Source organism: Hyperolius riggenbachi, chromosome 6, assembly GCF_040937935.1.
Source record: "Hyperolius riggenbachi isolate aHypRig1 chromosome 6, aHypRig1.pri, whole genome shotgun sequence".
In the NCBI taxonomy this organism is placed as follows: domain Eukaryota; kingdom Metazoa; phylum Chordata; class Amphibia; order Anura; family Hyperoliidae; genus Hyperolius; species Hyperolius riggenbachi.
This window is the reverse complement of record NC_090651.1, coordinates 224,063,655-224,084,821: the sequence shown is the minus strand read 5'-3', so window position 1 is coordinate 224,084,821 and position 21,167 is coordinate 224,063,655. Positions and strand designations below refer to the sequence as shown.

The 21,167-nt window shown below is 42.2% G+C and overlaps 1 protein-coding gene across 1 annotated transcript in view; it reads right to left on the bottom strand.

Moving 5' to 3' along the window:
* The window catches only part of LOC137522660 (mucin-17-like), a 68,473-nt gene that overhangs the window by 16,386 nt on the left and 30,920 nt on the right, over nucleotides 1–21,167 (bottom strand). The window contains exons 3-7 of the mRNA XM_068242733.1: nucleotides 18,892–18,956; nucleotides 10,141–10,334; nucleotides 7,121–7,286; nucleotides 2,028–2,192; nucleotides 121–194 (exon numbers count right to left, since the gene is read on the bottom strand). Coding sequence (XP_068098834.1) covers nucleotides 121–194; nucleotides 2,028–2,192; nucleotides 7,121–7,286; nucleotides 10,141–10,334; nucleotides 18,892–18,956 — 664 coding nt within the window. The remainder of the gene's footprint in view (nucleotides 1–120; nucleotides 195–2,027; nucleotides 2,193–7,120; nucleotides 7,287–10,140; nucleotides 10,335–18,891; nucleotides 18,957–21,167) is intronic.

Below are 21,167 nucleotides of genomic sequence, written 5' to 3'. Positions count from 1 at the left end.
GGCAGAATCCATATTTTTGAAAGGTTTAAATTAAAGGATTATCCAAACTTTTACCCCATATGGGGAACATGACATGTTTGCATTGAAAAAAAAAAACAGACAAAGTTAATCTATTCTTACTTGTGTAATGGAAATTTGACCGCTCTTCGTCATATGTAAACCATGTTTTTGACTCTCGTCTCTGAGCGATCCATCTACGAGAGCAATTGAAATAAAAGTCTGCGTTATTACCACAGCACTGCAGATTAGGCATCTACCTCTAATATTGTTATCAGCTTCTATCAGTAGTGTGAAAAAAATTACAGGAATTATTTCTATAACGTCCTGAAGGGAAGAAGTAGGAGTTAGGGCTTAAAAATACATTGGCATCAGGGTGGGGCGTTTTATCAGTGGGAGAGGGTAAGTTTAGGCAGGAAGGGGGAATTCATTAGTGGGGAAAGATAAGTTCAGGCATCAGGAAGGGGGATTCATCAATGGGAGAGAGTAAGTTTAGGCATCACAAAGGGGAGTTTCATCAGTTAATAAGTATTTTTGGTCATCAGGAAGGGGGATTTCATCAGTGGGAAAGAGTAAGTTCAGGCATCAGGAGGGGGGTTTTATCAGTGGGAAAGAGTAAGTTCAGGCATCAGGAGGGGGGTTTCATCAGTGGGAAAGAGTAAGTTCAGGCATCAGGAGGGGGGGTTCATCAGTGGAAACAATACATTTAGGCATCAGGAAGAGGGATTTCATCAGTGGGGGAGGGTAAGTTTAGACATCAGTAAGGGGGGAATTTATCAGTGGGGGAGGGTAAGTTTCGGCATAAGGACGTGAGGAATTCATCTGGGGGAGGGGGGGGCAGTAAGTTTAGGCATCAGGAAGGAGGATTTCATCATTAGGAGAAAATAAGTTTAGGCATCAGGAAGGAGGGTTTCATCAGTGGGAGAGGGTAAGTTTAGGCATCAGAAGGGGGGATTTTCATCAGTGGGAGAGGGTACGTTTAGGCATCAGGAAGGGGGATTTCATCAGTGGGAGAGAGTACGTTTAGGCATCAGGAAGGGGGATTTCATCAGTGGGGGAGGGTAAGTTTAGGCATCAGAAGGGGGATTTTCATCAGTGGGAGACAAGACAAGACAAGACAAATAACATTTATATTGCGCTTTTCTCCTGGCGGACTCAAAGCGCCAGAGCAGCAGCCACTAGGGCGCGCTCTATTGGCAGTAGCAGTGTAAGGGAGACTTGCCAAAGGTCTCCTACTGAATTAGTGCTGGCTTACTGAACAGGCAGAGCCGAGATTCGAACCCTGGTCTCCTGTGTCAGAGGCAGAGCCCTTAACCATTACACCGTCAGCCAACTGGGAGAGAATAAGTTTAGGCATCAGGAAGGGGGATTTCATTAGTGGGGGAGGGTAAGTTTAGGCATCAGAAGGAGGGATTTTCATTAGTGGGAGAGGGTAAGTTTAGGCATCAGGAAGGTTGGATTTTCATCAGTGGGAGAGAATAAGTTTCAGCATCAGGAAGGGGTGTTTCATCAGTGGGAGAGGGTACATTTAGGTATCAGGAAGAAGGATTTCATCAATAGAGCGTAAGGTAAGCTATCAGAATAAGGGATTTCATAAGTGGGGAAGGATAGGGTATCAGGAAGGGGGATTTCACATCAGTGAAAGGGGGGGGGGGATAAGCTTAGGTATCAGGGAGGAAGGGGAGGTTAAGATTAGGAGTCAGGAAGAGGGATTTCACCAGGAGAGAGGTTAAGGTTAAGTATCAGGAAAGAGTTTTTGTCAAGAAGGTAAGTTATGGTTAGATCCATGGAAAGGAGTTTGTTAAAACAACACATTTGTCATAAAGTTGCTCCTAAACATTCCTATTTGATCTAGGTGGTAGGCTGGCAAGCACTTGTGACAAGATACCATCAAAGATGCCCCCCACACACTGCAGATTACTTTGTAGAAACAGGGTATGGTGGCACATTACATATTCTCCAAGTTCCTTCAACATGATTATCTTATCTGCCACTTTGTATATCACCTGATGTCACTATAGTATACATACGTGAACATCCTCTTCCTTCTGTAGACTATCACTACAAATATTAACACAATGAGAAGCAGGAGCACGCCACCAATGATGCCAAAAATTAGTCCGTAGTATCCAGCACTCTGTTCATAAATTTCACACTGTTTCCCGCTGTACTGATAGAATTCCGACTTGTAGCACCTAAAAAAAAAAGGAAAGCAATTATTACAATCGTAACATGCACTTTACACCACAAAACTAGAATACCCTGGTGAATACATTCTCTTTGTTATTTGTAAGTGACTGTTTCATCTTTCCTCTCCATAGATTTCTTTACATGTATTTTTAGCAACACAATCAGTGCAGCAGTGTGTTTTAAACATGCAAACAAGCGCATTGGGGCACAAAAGATGAATGCTGCAATGAATTTCAATACCAATATACAATACAATACAATAACATTTCTATAGCGCTTTTCTCCCATAGGACTCAAAGCGCTTAGGCTCTCTCAGATTCAGTAATTAGTAGGATGAAGTATTCACACAACAAAAGTTATATTTCTGCAAATGCCAAACTGAACAGGTGGGTTTTCAGTCTGGATTTAAACACGTCCACATTTTCATATATTGTATATACTCAACTATAATTCTCAACTCTACTCAACTATAATTCTAGAAATGTAGGTTTGATTCACTAAATAAAAGTATAGGGGTTGACTTATACACGCACGAGTCGCAGGCAACACTGAGCAATGTGTGTACTGTTAGTGATGTTCCCATTTGCAGCCATTTACCCAGTGGTAAGTGACACATTCTTGATAAAGACTATGCCAAGAAAACACAGGCCTGAAAGTCTTAGCCACAACAATTAACAAGGAAAGGGGCAAGGGGAAAATACTGGGCTGCATTAAGGGGCGTAAATAATTGCTGCACTTGATGGCCTGGAGGAGTTATTGGCTGCACATAAGGGACAGGAGGAGTTAATGGCTGCAATACTGTATGCAGTGCAGTCATTAACACCTGGTCCTCAAGTGCAACTATTAATTCTTCCAGGTCCCCAAGTGCAGACATTAACTTTGCTGGGTAGACTTATACTTGAGTCAGAACAAAATTGCAGCTTAAGATGGTTAAATATTGGAGTTGACTTATACACAAGGTCGACTTATATTCGAGGATATACGGGTATATGCAATGTGAAATATGCATACATCAGAAAATGTCCAAAAATGTGTATGATGTAAAAGAGCCCTAAAGCACAATACTGTAGTGACTGTAGAGTTGTAGGCATGTACCTAAAATTAGCTTCATAGTGTAGCAGGAACAATAGACTTGGAGTCTACTTGGAAACAGCGAGTGTTTAAAATAGTCTCATGATTTCTTTTAAAGGGGCACTATGGTGAAAAATTGTAAAATTTAAAATATGTGCAAACATATACAAATAAGAAGTACATATCTCCAGAGTAAAATGAGCCATAAATTACTTTTCTCCTATGTTGCTGTAACTTACAGTAGGTAGTAGAAATCTGACAGAAGTGACAGGTTTTGGACTAGTCTATCTCTTTATAGGGGATTCTCAGGGATTTATTTATTTTCAAAAGCACTTAGTGAGTGGCAGTTGCTCTGTCCAACTGCGAAAAAGCTGTACAACGAGCAGGGAAGCTGGCTAGCATCATTGTTTAAATACTTTTTAGGGAATATCTTTATAAAGAATAAAAGCCTTCCCCTATGAAGAGATGGACTAGTCCAAAACCTGTCACTTCTGTCAGATTTCTACTACCTATTGTAAGTGACAGCAACATAGGAGAAAAGTAATTTATGGCTCATTTTACTGTGGAAAAAACATACTTCTTTTTTTGTTTATGTTTGCACATATTTTAAATTTTACAATTTTTCGCCATAGTGCCCCATTAAAGCAAACCTGAAGTTACATTATTTATTGCATCTTGAAGGCCACCTGAAGTGAGAGGGACCAACTGAACTTCTTACCTCCCCTCCTTCCAATAAAAAAAATAATAATAATTATATTGCGTTTTTCTCCTGGCCGACTCAAATCGCCAGAGCTGCAGCCACTAGGATGCGCTCTATAGGCAGTAGCAGTGTTAGGGAGTCTTTCCCAAGGTCTCCTACTGAATAGGTGCTGGCTTCCTGAATAGGTGCTGGCTTCCTAATGATGAGGAAGACCCAAGATTCAAACCCAAGTCTCCTGTGTCAGAGGCAGAGCCCTTAACACTATCCAGCCACTACAATGCAAGTGCTGCCTCTCAAGAGCAGAGCTGGTGTTGTTGAGACCACACTTGCTGTAGGTGGGAGGAATCATGGTGGCTGCTCTTTTTAAATGAGTCCTTGCTGAGGCAACTCCTGGTTGTGGGATTACCATGGGGGTGTGAATGTCTGAGGGGGATCATGATCTGTTGTGCCCCTGCACAAGAAGTAGTAAGCATCGATAATTTACCCCAAGTTGAAGTCTTAGATATGCAAGAGATGTGGCTATCTACAGTGAAGGCTGTTGGTTCTATATCTAGGAGTAGACAACTTGGTAGCAGGAACCTGGTTCACTGCACTGCTGGGGTAGGAGGGGGCGCTGGGGATCCTTTTCTCTTCTTGTAGTGTTGGCGGTAGAATGTAGGATACATACCTCCTCCTCATGTCTTGTAGCCTTACTGGTTCTCCATATGCATCCATATGATCATAAGATGTGGGAGGAAGAGAGATAAGGAGACTCAGGATGGTGCATTAGTGCTAAACAGCCTGGCAGTCCCAATTTGTTCCTCTATATAAATAACTGGGGATGTGCTGTGAGATGAAAGTGTCCACACAGGGAAATTGAGAGCCTAGTAAGGGCTCGTTTCCACAAGGGGTGGTCCATGACCCACGAAATGCATTGACAATTTTAATAAATATTTTTCCAGTTGAACTGGTGTCTGTTTCTTCTGGAGAGGTAAATAATTACCTCTCATTTACATATTATGTTTTTAAGTAATAACACCCATATACTGTATTTGGGTGCCTCTACCCCACTGCTCTAAAAGTCATACCTCCTTTGGAGGCAATAGTTTTACAGTTTTCTGGAAAGTGTATTGAACTACAGGAGAGCGACCGTCCAGTATCCGGCAGGACCTGGAGCAGCAATCGGGGATGGTGAATTCCCCACAGGCTTATATGGTGGTTGCAGGAAATGTACTATATAATAATTTATACTTTTGCCCCCCTATACCTAATGATACTGCACCATTGGGCTCCTGGTTTCTCTCTACTTCTCGTTTAGGTGCTCTTAGTCCCTACAATAACCACCGAACCTCTTCTTCTGACAGCATACTGTCTGGGGCGCAACTAAAACACTGATACCCCTTCCTTGAACCCAATTCCTTATCCCTGCGGCCCAGACAATGCAGCACCCCCGGTAAGTGTAGCTTATTTAACACTCCTTCCCCAAATCTTTACCCCCCAAAACCCCCACAACATGTGTAATATGAACCTGCTTCAAGGCTGGGTCAGGTCTCCCACATACTCTATGCTGCCATCCTCTGGCTCCCGATCACATGACATGTATTGGAGCTGGAATTACAATATGCAGCAGTGAGCCTGCAGCTGCCAGAAAAAACAGAGGAGACAGAGCACAGCACAAGAGCAGGTAAATATTACCCTGCTTCCTGCGCTACTGTGCAAAAGCTATGGGTCCTTTTACACTTAATCAGTTGCTCTCAGTTAAAACGGAAAGAAAACTGATTTTCAAAGTAAGTCCCCTGTTTTCCTATGGCACCTTTGACACTTAACGCGTTTTAACTGAAATCTTCTTCCCAATGCACTGCTATGCAAAAACCGCGTACCAACACGCACTAACGCGTACCAACGCATACTAACGCACACTAACGCATACCAACTGATTAAGTGTAAAAGGGGCCTAAGGGTGGCCCCCCATAGCTTCCAGCACATCAGAAGTCTCGGGGGCTATAGTTATGCCCATGCTCTGTTTTGAGGAAAACTTGCTGACTGCTGTAGCTCTAATGCCTAGTACACACCATACAATTTTCTGTTAGATTTTTTTTGTTATATTTTCTGTTATGCTGGGAATACACGGTTCGTTTTTGCCTTCGTTTAAACCTTCGATTCGTTCGGTAAACGAATCGAGTGTTGAAAACGTATGTGAAAATAGTCATAATCTCATTATAGTTTCGATTAATAGACCCCAAAAACGAACGACTAGTGATCGAACATGTTTGATATTATCTCTCTTTATCCATCTAATCGAGCCATTGGTAGGCTTGATGGCTGTTCAGATCGATTATATATTCGTTTATGCTAGTCCGTCCCTGTAAAAAGGGATTTTCGTTTCGTTTCTTTGCAGCCTTCGATCATTGGAAAAACGAAACCATCAGAATCGAAAAAAAAAACGAAACCGTGGGTGGTGATATTAACCGTATGACCGATTATTTCGGGATCGAAAAGGACAAAAGGCACAATCGAAACGAAGGTTTAAACGAAGGCAAAAACGAACCGTGTATTCCCAGCATTAGAGTATTTTCTGTAAAGTATTGGTAGAGACTGGTCATTATCTCTGCTGCATTGTCTTCTGGTTATCTCCTGCTGAGTAGAACAATGCCTAATTGCTAGGCAGATAGATGGTTAGATAGATAATTCCCAACACGTTGGAAATTATCTATCTGGCAGATAACTCTAACAGAAAATCTAAAGCTGGGGATACACGGGTCGACCCGGCGGCTTGATTAGCCGCCGGATCGACTCCGGCCGTGCGTCCCCGCCACCGTCTAGATCGATTCCCGCTCATCCCCACGGGCGCTTCCTTATCTTCCGCTCGACTCCCCGCTATTGTCCGCCCGCGGGGATCGAGCGGGGAATCGATCCGGCGGGTCATTGGATCTGTCAGAAATTATCAATCAAGCCATCAGCGGCTCGATTGATAAGGGGGAAACGTACCGTGTATCCCCAGCATTACAGAAAATTGTATGGTGTGTACTTAGCATATGAGTTACGTGGTCAGAAGCACAGTCCCTGGAAACACTGAAGAGAGAGTGAGGTGGGATTTTGGCATACAGAAAGTAATGACTAATAATTTAGAAAAAAAAGACTAAACACATTTTACGCACCGTAAAATACACAGAAACTACTTACTGACATATAGAGCCATTGACTGCATTGTAGCATATTCCATTGTAATTGCAGTAGCCTGGGTTAATGTAGCACGGACCAATACAGTAACAGGTCTGATTATTACATGCCACTTCATATCCCTCATAACTCAAAGCACAGGTCACATATGGCTTCAGCTCCTCAACATCTGTAAACACAAGACACATAGAAAGGCAGCATAGATGAAAAAGTCTGCTGCAAGCAAGCAAGTGGTACAGAAACAAGCAAGCCTTGTGTCACAAGACAGGAAATTATACTTTATAGTTAAATGGAATATACCTTATGTATTTTTTTCTACATTTTATCGAACACTGAAGATCTCTCTTTTTTTTTTTTAGTCAGTTAAGTGTGAACTATTACGTATGAAGAAATTTTTTAAGTGTAACTGACCTGGGTAAATTTCGTTTGACTATTCTATTCCACCTCATTTACTGAAGGAATCTTCTGTTTTGACTGTTTTCCCTTAGTACATGACTGAATATAGCATCACTGTTTTCCCTTAGTATATAACTGAATGCAGCATCACTGTTTTCCTTTAGTACATGACTGAATATAGCATCACTGTTTTCCCTTAGTACATGACTGAATATAGCATCACTGTTTTCCCTTAGTATATGACTGAATAGAGCATCACTGTTTTCCCTTAGTACATGACTGAATATAGCATCACTGTTTTCCCTTAGTATATGACTGAATATAGCATCACGGTTTTCCCTTAGTATATGACTGAATATAGCATCACTGTTTTCCCTTAGTACATGACTGAATGCAGCATCACTGTTTTCCCTTAGTACATGACTGAATATAGCATCACTGTTTTCCCTTAGTACATGACTGAATGCAGCATCACTGTTTTCCCTTAGTACATGACTGAATATAGCATCAGAATGGGGGAAGATGTGAGATCAGATTCTGAGAATCAAGGCAATTAGGCAACTTATTTTGGTTTATTACAACCTAGCCTTCTCCCAGTTAGGGTTGTGCCCAATATACAACCTGGAAGAAGTAGGTACATCACCAGGGAATTATATATCAGTAATTGTGTTTCATATACATCTTTACAGAACCACAAGTAGAATGACAATGTTTCCTCCTTTGAAGTTACCTTCAGAATTCAGAGTTCTTTAGTGAGTATAGCTGTTAAAAGATTATCACTGCAGGTAGGCTATATCTTTACTAGTTATGTTCCCATATGTTGCTTGTTAGCAGTAGTTTTTTGGTTAATATTGATAAAAATAATTTGAATACTTTATCCTTATACATCCAGTTTATATCATTTTACCTGTCTTGATTATTTTTTTTTCTGCCTCAACTAATCTCTTCTTGTCCTTGTGTTAAAATGATTTTCCCATGGGTTTCCAGTAAAGGGCATAAAAGTCCCTCTTACAGTAATATTGAAGGCATCCTATGCAAAATCTTTTCAGATATGATAATTGGTTTTGTTTGGGTTGTACACCAACTATCCGGAAATCCTCCAAAATATTTAGTAAATGTTATTTGCTAAAAAAAAACACTGCCTCTTCTGGGTGGTCCACAATTCTTTGTGATGATAAACACCTAACATTTAATATATTGGCAAGAATATCTTCAGGACCTAAAGAAATCTCACTTCAGGTTAGCTTCATTCCTCAGTAGAGGGAAGGCTCTGCATATCATAGAGCCTTCCCGGGCCTCAGTCCGTACTGTTATTCATGGGCCACAACCCGTTGAAATTAAGTGACCAGCTGGGTCTTCAGAACTCCTTGGTCAGCCTTTAGAAGCAATTGCGTGCCAGAGTACTTGTGAAGGAGAGAACATCCTTATTGCTCAAGTGTGAGCCTGGACTTGCGCATGTGCAATGCAAAGGAGCTCATCTTCAAATGTATTCACTTCCCTGAGGCTACCCGAGAAATGCTGAAGAGCTATTTGAGCTAGCAGGTCGGATAACTTCAACAGGGGATGGCGAAGGAAGAACGGGATGGACCGAGGACAGCGATGGCTATATGGTATCCAGAGCTTTCCCTCTAATTAGAAATGTATCTAACCTGAATTGAATTGTATCAGGTTCACTTTAAGTCCATTTGGAATAATTAGTCAGTAGCAGGGGAGTAGTCAAGTAAACCTTTCTTCCCCATTCTGATGCTGTGTTTGAACTTCAGCAACTTATCTTCTGACACATCCCTCTCAACATTGAAATCCATTCCTAACTTACAATTCCTAACTATACAAAACTTTTATTACTGTTTTTATTTTTTTAATGAGGCGGAAGAGGCTCACAGTTTTTTTGTTTGTTTGTTTTTTTGTTTTCTTTTTCTTTCATTTTTACTGCTAGCAGTGTTCCTGTAAGGGAAACAAAATGCTTATTTCCTTTCCAGACAGAAAGTGGATGAACCTCTCCGATAGAAACAGCTTTGTAAAAAATATTTTTAATAGAGTGGGGAGGAGGAATAGCATCTGTAGGACAGGAATTCATTGGATTTCACCCCTTTGGATACACTGGCAGCAAAAGAAAGAACTTCCAACTGGTCCTAACTCTGTTCAAAACTAAAAATAAAGAAATTAAAGTTTGGTCTGGAGTTTTGATTATGATCATGAAATATGCTTCATTGATGTGGTGTCTTTCAGTAACCTATTTTATGGGTGCAGAAAAACTCATCTTTATAAATAATGCAGTCTTTGTCAGTCTATTAGAGTGAATGTTACTGACACAGGGAGGTGAAGGACACTAATGACAGCCCACTCACTGTCCTTTTTTTTAAATAACATAACTCCGTAAAATGGGGCGATGAAAACTACCGGTAATTGTTCTCTCACTCCCTGCTACAGCTGTCTCCAAATTGCCAATTAAAATGCAAGGCCTTGAAGAGATTTGGACCTTGATGATAACACCTGAAGTATATGTTTATATTTCTTATGCTCAGCGTGCTGCTGTTATTCCTCACAGATGCAATACAACAGTGTCCACACAAAATGAAAACAAGAGGATATTATACTATTTTTACAAGAAGAATGACAGTACTTACTCATGACAGTAGGTGGAGTAATAGTGATACCACGTATTGAAACAGTTGAGTTTACTGCCACACTGAGCTTTGGGATGGTGTTTACCAGAGAGTTGTTCACTGCTGTCTCTAGGTCACTGTTGATGAAGTCAATTCCTGTCTGGTTATTGGGGTATCCATAGGTCACAGTGCTGTTTACGATTATGCTCCCTTGGCTGGGGAAAAAAGTATAAAGTTTGATGTTTATCGTTTAGGGTTTTTTTTTTTTTTTTTTTACAAAATTGCATGGACTGTCAGAATTCTACTGAAGCCCATGCTAGTCAGGCTGTAAGGCTGTATGCTACACAACCTTATTGCCAGATGAGGGCAGTATGTCATACACTCTAAATTGGTGTAATGTTTCTCACCTTTACATCTGAGAAGCTGTAAAGACAAGGGTTTTCTCCTTGATCCGTGGGTGGCGTGAAGCTGTGTGCTGGCAGTGCGCCCAAGGTGAAATTAACTTCTACATAGTGCTGTTGCTGAAATACCCATATGGGCATTTTCAGCCAACAGAGGAGGTGAGATAATTTCACTGGTGGCTGTAACAACATATTGTATACCCCCTGAGTGTGTCTCTCTCCCTTTGCTTTACAGCTTATATGCACCTTCGGTCCACAGAGCAGCACCTCACACTTCCACATCTCTAGGATCCACCAATTGCTCAATGGAGCACCTGAGTATACCTTCCTTTGTCTTTACATCTGAGAGACTCAGCCTCTCTTATGGTGGCCATACATGGTACAATTTTTTCATACAATCTTACCATTTCTATGTAATATAAGGGAACTGCATGAATTATCCTTTCAGTATATTCACTTAATGTAGCCTTATACTACATAGAAATGGTAAATGGTTCATTGTATGAAAAAATTGTACCATGTATGGCCACCATTGGATGTGCTTTTTATATCCAATCGTATTACTACTGACCTGTCGTCAGCTGTCCCACCAGGTATTTGTCTTGCCATTACATAACATTTCCAGTAATTTCCAGCCTTTTTTTTAAACGTGTTGCTGGTATTAAATTCAAAATAAGCACATATGTTTCATAACGTAATAAACAATCTCAGTTTCAACATCTGATAAATGGTCTTTGTATTGTCCTGTTAACTACAGGGCTGAAAGGGAAAGTGCACTTTTATTGGGGGAAAACTCAGTTTTTAGTTTTCTGGTGGTACCAGGGCCGGATTTACAGCTCAGGAGCCTATAGGCACAAAAGTTTTGGCGCCCTAAACTCCGCCTCTCAGCACAGGCCACACCCCCTTGTTATAGTCCCTTTTCTTATGAAATAAAACCACACAAGGAAATGCAGATATTTCTAAGACAAGTATGGAATACCAACAGTATGCAGACATTGTCAATGACAGTGTGCAGAATTAACCAAACCTAGGCCAATATTACCAACAAGCAACAGAGAATATAAATCACTAGGAAATGATACCATTAATACAAAAAATGTGATACTGTCTAATCACAGGCAGGTAGTAAGAAGTAGATTTTAGTGATAGGAAGGTGGCGGTCAGTAATATGGATGGTCAGTAAGTTTGCAGATTGAAAGTGGAGCAATCAAAATCAGCTGCAATGGCATTTGATTGGTCCAGTTTCAATCTGTTGTTGGAGGAGAAGTCAGTGACATTAGGGTACACCTGTAAACACTATTTTTTCACCTAACACCATCAACCAAAAATCAGTTCAGCTAAGGGTGCCATACTCTATTTGATCTTGCGTGCTGATCAGCTTTTAGATCCGATATATTTATCAGATCGAAGGAGAATCAGAATCTGTAGCGCAATGCAGTCAGCCCATCGGTTTCCGGTCAAAAGGATCAATCATGCTGGAAAATCTTGGTTGCAGGGGCTCAATTTGCATGCACGGCGGTAATGACAAACGGCAATCGAAATATCCCGACAACCCACAGTCCCCTAAAATGTATATGCCCCCCTTTGCCAGTGTTGAAGGCTCACCTGTCATGCAGTCACAAATCCCGGCCTTCTCCAGTGTCCCTCGTTACCGTTACCTGCCTGAAACCACATGCATGATGTAATTACATGCTCCTGGTGTCACGTTGTACAGGCACTGGCAGTGATGGTAGTCGGCGGAAGCCAGGTCTTGTGCTGCAATGTGATAGGTGACCCTTTAACACTGCACATGGGAGTGTGGGGGGACCATTTACACTGGGGGGGGGGGGGGCAGCAAGGTGATTTCCAATACATTTCATGCTGAAATCAATTGGAAATCTGTGTGCAGTGTGTGAGCAGGAAAAGATCCCTCTCTGATCAGATTCAATCAGAGGGATCTAAGGGACAATCTTACATAATTAGTCTGTACGGAAAAAGTATACACCACGTAAAAACAATTAAAAAAGTCACCAATGGTGCCAGGGCATGGAAATATATAAATATACCAATTAGGCACATTTATACAGCATCTGGCAACTCCTTGCAAAGCTGAGCAGCTTTAATAATGAAAGTGAACAACGCTGTCGAAAATACCACTAGTACCATGAATTAAAAGTAGTCCCTACAAAAATTCTGCGTGGACGACCTATACCATACATAACTTAGACAGAAACCTTAAACGATGCACAAAACATGTTATAAGGTGCATAAAACATGAACAAAAATTAGTGTACTAAAATTTTTAAAAACACCAGTGCAGCAATGAAGTAACAGAATATAGCCAAACAGCAGGAAGTAAGTGAATGAACCAAGCATTGCCAGTGCTTACATGCAAAGAAGATGATTCCAAGGAACGCTATCAGGAAAGCTGTTGGCATTTAAAGAATGCAGTGGCAGTGCACAGTAAGAGGAGACCGAGGTAGAGAACGGCACGGAGCTCTAACACAGATACAGCATGTGACTGAGCATCCACAAGCCAGAGAGAAGCTGTGATTCAGACTGCAGCGGCCGGGTTTGCTTACTGTTACTCTACAGGACGTCACTTCACATGAGGAGCGGCAGTCTTGTAGAGTAAAAACAGTAGGCAAATCTGATCGCTGCAGTCACTGTCTGACTCGCAGCTTCTCTCTGGCTGGTGGATGCTTGTACTCACAGGCTGCATCTGCATTAGAACTCTGTGCCGATCTCTTCGGTCTCCTTTCCACATGGTACTCACACACCGGCTGTTCGGCACTTCCCCCTTCTGCTCCGCTTCCTGGCCCTCCACTTCAGCTCCTCCTACATCCTGAAGCAGGCCTGAGGCGGGCGGAAGCCAAGACAGGACTGCAGATGCGATCGCTCCTTCACTGGCATGGTCGGGGCGGATGTCCTGCAGAGCGGGGCGGCCAGTGACATCAGCGGCATGTACACAGCTGCTACTCTCCCGCCCCTGATCACATGGCGCCTGTAGGCACGTGCCTACAGTGCCTAGTGGTAAATCCGGCCCTGGGTGGTACTTCAACATATCATGGTCATCTTATAACAATGAGTTTGGGATTTAAAAACGATGATTAATCACATATTTAATTAAGCTTGAATCAATTTTTTTGTTGATTAACTACTTTCGGACCGAGCGAGTGCGCATCTACGTCGGGCAGGGGGCGCTGCGGTCCTGACAGGACGTAAACTCTAGGTCCCATTGACCGCGCGCCCCCGCCAGTCCCCGTCGCTCGGTCCGCTCTGCCCCCGCCACAATGTGATGCCCTGCCGCATCTATGATGGCAGAGCACTGTGAGCCGGGCAGGAGCCGTTTTCATTGGCTCCTGGCCCTGTCATTCATGTAAGCCGGCTTGGCTTACATGGAGTGACAGGGTCAGGAGCCAATGAAAGCGGCTCCTGACCGGCGCACAGCGCTCTGCCGTCATAGCGACGGCAGAGAGAGCAGCCTGCGGCGGGGACAGAGCGGCGTGTTCGTCGGGAGCGGCGGATCATTGCGGCGATTCATCGGGATGCGGCGATTTACGGGACCAGCACCCTCTGGGGGCAGAGGGTGCTGGTCCAGAAAGGGTTAAAAACATAAGTGTTTATAAAGCATGTACTGTATATACAAATATGGAGTGTTTTATTTACAATAGGGGTACTTATGAACACCATCTTTCATAAAGTGGTACATGATGTAACACACAGTACGGTCAATCATACAGAAGTTGAAGTGACATGGAAACCGTATGCGATGATCACACAGCAGACAGTGACCAGCCAATGGGGTATTGTCACAAATCTTATTTTTTTTATTTTTTCACACAGAGATCGCCTACAAAACACAGTGTGGTCACATCTTAAAGTGACATGGTAACAGTACATAGTGACCACACAGCAGGCAGTGACCAGCCAAAGGGTATTAGGGTATTGGCAAAATCTATATTTTTGTTGGGGGGGGGGGGGGGCTACACAGCGATCAACTACAGCACACAGGCCATGTGCAATCAACCTCTTCTGCTGAGTTTTCTTTTAGGATATAATTTTTCAACTTCTCTTTAAAATAACTTTTCAGCACTATTGAAAAACTACCAAAAGTAGACACAAAAAGTGTTATTAGAGTTTTGAGTATTTTCTGCTTGCTGGTGGCTTAAAGTGTACCCGAGTCAACATGTGACATGATGAGATAACCGTGTATGTTCAGTACTAAACATATTAATAACCAGGCTGTTTTACTTGTTTTATTTTGCTGCCTGAAAGAGTTAATTTTTAAGTGACAGCTTCTGTCTTGTCGGTACCTTGTCAGGAATATAGTAAACATCACTCATAAGCAAATTACAGCCATAAAGGTTTTCCTGGCAGAATACATTTTTCTACATATTCCTGAGAGCAGAGGGGGAGAGAAAAGGGTCAATATAGTTCATGCATTTTCATTTAGGGACACTTAATAGACTGCAACTGAGCAGAGACAACAAAACATTCAATCTACTTTCTAAATGGTTAAATACAGAGCCGGGACAAGGTCCTCCCAAGGCAGAGACACCAAAGTGCGCCCCTCCATCTCTCTCACCCCAGCCATCACACTCTGATTGCTATTAGACTAAGAGGCGTTCCAGGTCCCCCAAACCCCCTAAAACCTTGTATCCCCTTTTCTTATTTATCTCTGCTTCAAATTCAATAGGGGAATGATAGCTGACTGAGTTATACGCCCCTTCCTACACTGCGCCCTGAGGCTGGAGCCTCTCTCGCCTCTGCCTCGGCCCGGCCCTGCTTAAATATAAAATAATCTGGATGTCTGGATGCCTAAAAAAGTCATTTTTAGGAGTAGGAGGATAAATACAATTGTTTATCTCATCAGTTTATTTTCACCTCTGGTTCACTTTAAAAAGCATTTTTTGCACAAGATGTGAAATATGACCTGGAAGAAAACTCAGGAGAAAACAGGAATTGGCTATGGACTATAGTACGGTCACACAGGTGTTAAAGTGACTCGGTAGCAGTATGCATTGACCACACAGCAGGCAATGATCAGCAAAGGGGTATTGTCACAAATGTCTGGCAGGTAGTTTCTTAAGGGTTTTTTTGGCATACTGATATCGCCAATAACACAGCAGCAGCACCTCTCCTTACATTGACTTATTCAGAATGAAAATCGCCACCGGGACCGTGCCTTTTATAGGGGACGGAGTGGCCCAAGTGGTAATCATGTCTTTATTGGCTGTCCTGTCCCACCTAACTTCAGGGTGAAGGGTAAAGAAATGGCACTATGGGAAAGTAAAGGGCAAACGTGAATGGCCCACATCGTTCGCTCTACTCGTGAGCACGCACGTAGTGTACGTTCGCCAGCGAACATGTTCTGCAACCTCTACTGGTTCCCATACGATGCGTTTTTTCACACGGACACCATTTGTTCTCTACATTGTACATTGTGCTGCTGTGGGAAATGTTGTTCTCTACATTGTACATTGTGCTGCTGTGGGAAATGCACGTTTTCACACAAACAAAGCTTCTCTCAGGCAGGAGGCTGACCTGTGTACTTGTTGGTCAGTTCAGCGTCCCATCTGTCACCCACGAGCACCATTTGGGTGCAATTCAAGTAAAGCCAAATGGCAATGTTTGTAACACCACGCGAGTCAGCACGTGACATGCAGTGGCTTTATCCGTGATTATTATGTAGTATTTATATAGTGCAGACATCTTCCGGAGCGCTGTACAGAGTATATTGTCTTGTCACTAACTGTCCCTCAGAGGAGCTCACAGTCTAATTCCTACCATTATCATATGTCTATGTATGTATCGTGTAGTATATGTATTGTAGTCTGGGGCAAATTTTAGGGGGAAGCCAATTAACTTATCTGTATGTTGTTGGGATGTGGGGGTAATCCGGAGGAAACCCACACCGACACGAGGAGAACATCAAACTCCTTGCAGATATTAACCTGGCTGGGATTGAAACCAGGGACCCAGAGTTGCAAGGCATGAGTGCTAACCACTAGGCAACCGTGCTGCCCGTGATGCATCATGCCGGCTGTGGCTGTGCTTAAATGTGACTCCATGGGGGGACCATCTGGTCACCGTCGGTACTGAGCATTTGGCATTGAATTCAGCTTCAGCTGCCCATATGAAAGAGCCCTAAATGTGCATGGCATGGCATCCTGAAAAACATGCATAAAAAAAACACACGCGACATACGCAAATGCTAGTGCAAACATGGAATGATTATTACGGTACTTGACCAAGACCTGATGTGGGAGTATCAGTTAGTGTACAGTATTTCATTAAACTCTGCTATACTGATCTCTTGCTGCATTTGAACTGCTTATTGCACTGCAAAGCTAATTTGTTTTCTCCCCTGATGACGCAAGACTGCGAAACCGGTCGGGAAGGTAACAGGCGGCACCATTGTCTATTGATCTACGATTGACCATTACATGCGTGCTAATCTTCCGGGGTTCCCAGTTTATGGGCCCCGTATGTGAGTTATTGTTTTTATATCTACTGCCTTTTAACCATTTCAGCCCGCGGGGATTTTTCACCTTATGCATCGGAGCAATTTTCACCTCCCATTCATTCGCTAAAAACTTTATCACTACTTATCACAATTTATTGATCTATATCTTGTTTTTTTCCGCCACTAATTAGGCTTTCTGCGGGTGGTACATTTTGCTAAGAGCCACTTTACCGTAAATGCATTTTAACAGGATTAATAAGAAAAAAATGGAAAAAATTCATTCTTTCTCAGTTTTTGGCCATTATAGCTTTAAAATAATCCACGCTACCATAATTTAAACCTATGTATTTTATTTGCCCGTATGTCTCGGTTATTATACCATTTACATTTTGTCCCTATCACAATGTATGGTGCCAATATTTTATTTGGAAATAAAGGTGCATTGTTTCCGTTTTGCGTCCATCACTATTTACAAGCTTATAATTTTAAAAATGTTTGTAGTATACCCCTTCACATGCATATTTTAAAAGTTCAGACCCTTAGGTAACTATTTATGTCTTTTTTTTTTTTAATTGTAATTTTTTTTTTTTTTTTTTACCATTAAACATTTTATTTGGGTAATATTTTGCTGTGGGACATAAACAGTTAATTTTTAATGTTGTAAAATGTGTAGATTGTAATGTAAAAAATATGTAGTTGTAGTTTTACTATTTGGCCACAAGATGGCCACCTTCGTTTTTGGATTCCCTCCTTGTACTTCTCGATAAGCGGAAGTACAAGGAGGATGCGGAAATCTGTCCGGGCAGAAGAACTGAAGCCTCACAGGTGAGCGCTTCGGTTTTTCTGCGGGGGAAAGGGATCGGTGATCAGGAACCATGTTCCCTTTCACTGATCCCAGGGCTACGGGGGGACACAACGGGGACGCGGGGGTGCGCCCGTGATCGCTGGCAGGAGCGTGCTGCAGAGCTGCCGCCCGGACATGAGCTTCACGTCCGGGCGGTGGAAATGGTTAAAGAAATTTTATCTAAATATACGGGTTACGCTTAGATATTGCCGTTTTTGTTTTCCTATATAAATTCCTGAAACTTTACCTCCATACGGATGTCCACTGGATCTTCACGACGTCTGATGTTCCCTTGATGTTATCTGTGACCTGAGCCATTTTACAACCTTATAATGTGGGTTGTTGGGAGCTGGTAAGCCTTTTCTTGTTTTGATGTTTGGCGGATACTTACCTCTCAGCATTTGATATATTGTGGTGAAGAATGTATCATTCCCTACATACAATGACTTTCTAAACCTGCGCTGACCTTTGATGTATGCCTGACTTCATAACTTTTGGACATTGTTCTTCTCAGCGGCGGTTCCATTGTTCCTTGGCGCCGATATATTTGCTATTATATAAGCTATTTAACTGCCCATCAACTTGCTATCAGACAAGTGAACATTTACAATAGTGTAAGCTCCGAAGGGTCCTTTTGCATCGTGCACATTGCGTTGTGATGCCATTGCAATGCAACACTGCTTACACGCGTTACATGGGAGGTGCGACTCTACAGTGAAGCATACAGTACAATAAAGTATGCTTCATTGCAACTGGAAATGCACACGCTGCCTGATTAATGCACAACTTGCTGTGCCTGACCCTGCCGGAACACAAAGCACAGTGCCAGATTTAATGTGGAAGCCCCATAGGAATATCATTGCTTTGCAATGGGATGATATTGTCAGTTATCACGCAACACAATGAAATCAATGTGAAAGGGTCCTAAGGCAGAAATTGATGTGAATGGGTCAATGCTCATTATGTAGCACTAGCAGTACAGAACATATTTGGGCTCTATAATGTTGCTAAATACATGATTAACATAGGTAAATATCTATATTTTGTAAAGGGTTTAAAGCTTGTTAATATTACTGTACCTGAAACCGGTAATTACTACATCCACAAAATACTGAGGAGCCACTGCCTGAAATGCGGGTATAAGCTGTAAAAACAGGAGTTACCACAATTACTAGTTATAATAACATGATTACAGATGCTTTTTGTCTTGTATGAGTTATGTTTATTTCATTTGTACTTTGGGGGCAAAAGATACGTATGTTCCTGGGCACATATTTTATTAGGCATGACAATCCACTCCCATCCACATGGAAATAAGTACAATTATAATGTGAAGAAGAAAATGAGTATACCTCCTAGTGAAGCACAATTAGGGCTGGTGCACACCGGAGCGGTTCTGGAGCGTTTTTTAAAACACTTACAGTGGTAAAACCGCTTGGCTAATGAAAGTGAAGGGGCTGGTGCACACCAGAGCGGCTCGTTTTTTCCACAAACGCAACCTTGGGGGTTGCAGCATTTTTTTGATTTCTGAAGCGTTTCTGCCTCAATGTTAAAGTGTAATGTAAAAATCTAGATCAGAGCAGTTTTCCAGGCGTTTTTGTTACAGAAGCTGTTCAGTAACAGCTGTTCTGTAACAGTATTTGTAATGTGCTACACAAAAACGCTCCAAAAAACGCTAGGCATGTTTAGAAAACGTCTCTAAACATGCCTAAAATCGCTCTGAAATCTGCTCCAAAAACCTCTAGCATTTTGCAGATCTGCTAGAAGTTTTTGGCGTGCACTGGGCCTTACAGCTTTTATAAACTCAGGTGTCTCTGACTCGTGCCTGGTACACACCATGCAATTTCCCGTCAGATAGACGGCCAAATCAATTATTTCCGACAGGTCTGATCTGATTTCTGATTGTTTATCCAATTGATTTTCCGATCACGTCTATACAAAATAGATTGGACCAGTTGAAAATCATCATTTGACCCATCTATCTGGTGGGAAATTGCATGGTGTGTGTACCAAGCATAAAGAGTACGCTTTGTAATCCGTTTAAGGCTGGGACTTCACAATAAAAATGACACATAAGCAAGACACATGAAACCTTAATAGCTACTCTCCATCACTACCAAGTGCACAGGGCTAAGGCCCAATGTCACACACGCAAACCCAAATGTAATTTATCCCTGGTTGCATATCACCTCTGTGCTTACTGGTACAAATGATATAGATGAGTTAAGGGCCGGTTTTAGACTTTTTGCTGCCTGAGGTAAACTTGTGAGGATGCCCTTCTAATTTGGAATGATCACACAGCACCCGACAATTTACTCTTCTTCATTTAATGTTCTCACATGACATGCTGCAGCTCAACATAATAGCACACTGGCCAGTCAGCTGCCCTCCATTCCTCCTTAGTCAGGACAGCAGTGCCATCTTCTCCCTTCTGCTGTGCAAGTCAAATGAAACACTGCTGCTCTCCTTCCATGATAGCAGGTGAAATATCTAATTGCAAACTATTTGATACATTAGCAACCATTTTCAGAAAATCCATACTGCTTTGCATTGAGCATGGAAGACTAAGATGGCTACACAAGATACTATAAAATAATCACATTTTAAGGCAATTTAATAAAAATAATTGCTTGTACAGAAAAAATCAAAAGCTTTTTATTTTATTTGTAGATAAGAGAAATAACACCACTCACCTCTCTGCTGGAACCTACCTGGTGCAGTATAAGGCCTCGTTCACATCAGGGCCGTTTCTATGCGTTTTTCACAGTGCACTGCTCTGTGCGTTCAGCAAGGTAATGATTTTCCCATGTAATTAAATGTAGCTGGTTCGCATCTATGCGCTGCGCTGAGCAGCATTACAAAAACGTAACGTTGCATGCATTTCTGTGCATTGAGCCCTAAAGCGCACATCAATGCAAGTGAATGGGTGCACTTTTTTAGCGCATAGAAGCGCGTACAAGCGCATAGAAGCGCATGCGTTTTTTACCCCTAACTGGAAAAAAAATACATTTACATATAAATACTAGACAGGGGCCGAACCTCCGATTTTCGGTTCGCGAACGTTCGCGGAAGGTTCGGTTCACGGAAAAGTTCGCTAACCGCAATAGACTTCAATGAGGATGCGAACTTTGAAAAATAGAAAAAATTATGCTGGCCACAAAAGTGATGGAAAAGATGTTTCATGGGGTCTAACACCTGGAAGGGGGCATGGCGGAGTGGGTTACATGCCCAAAGTCCCGGGGAAAAATCTGGATGTGACGCAAAGCAGCGTTTTAAGGGCAGAAATGACATTGAATGCTAAATTGCAGGCCTAAAGTGCTTTCAAACATCTTGCATGTGTATACATCAATCAGGG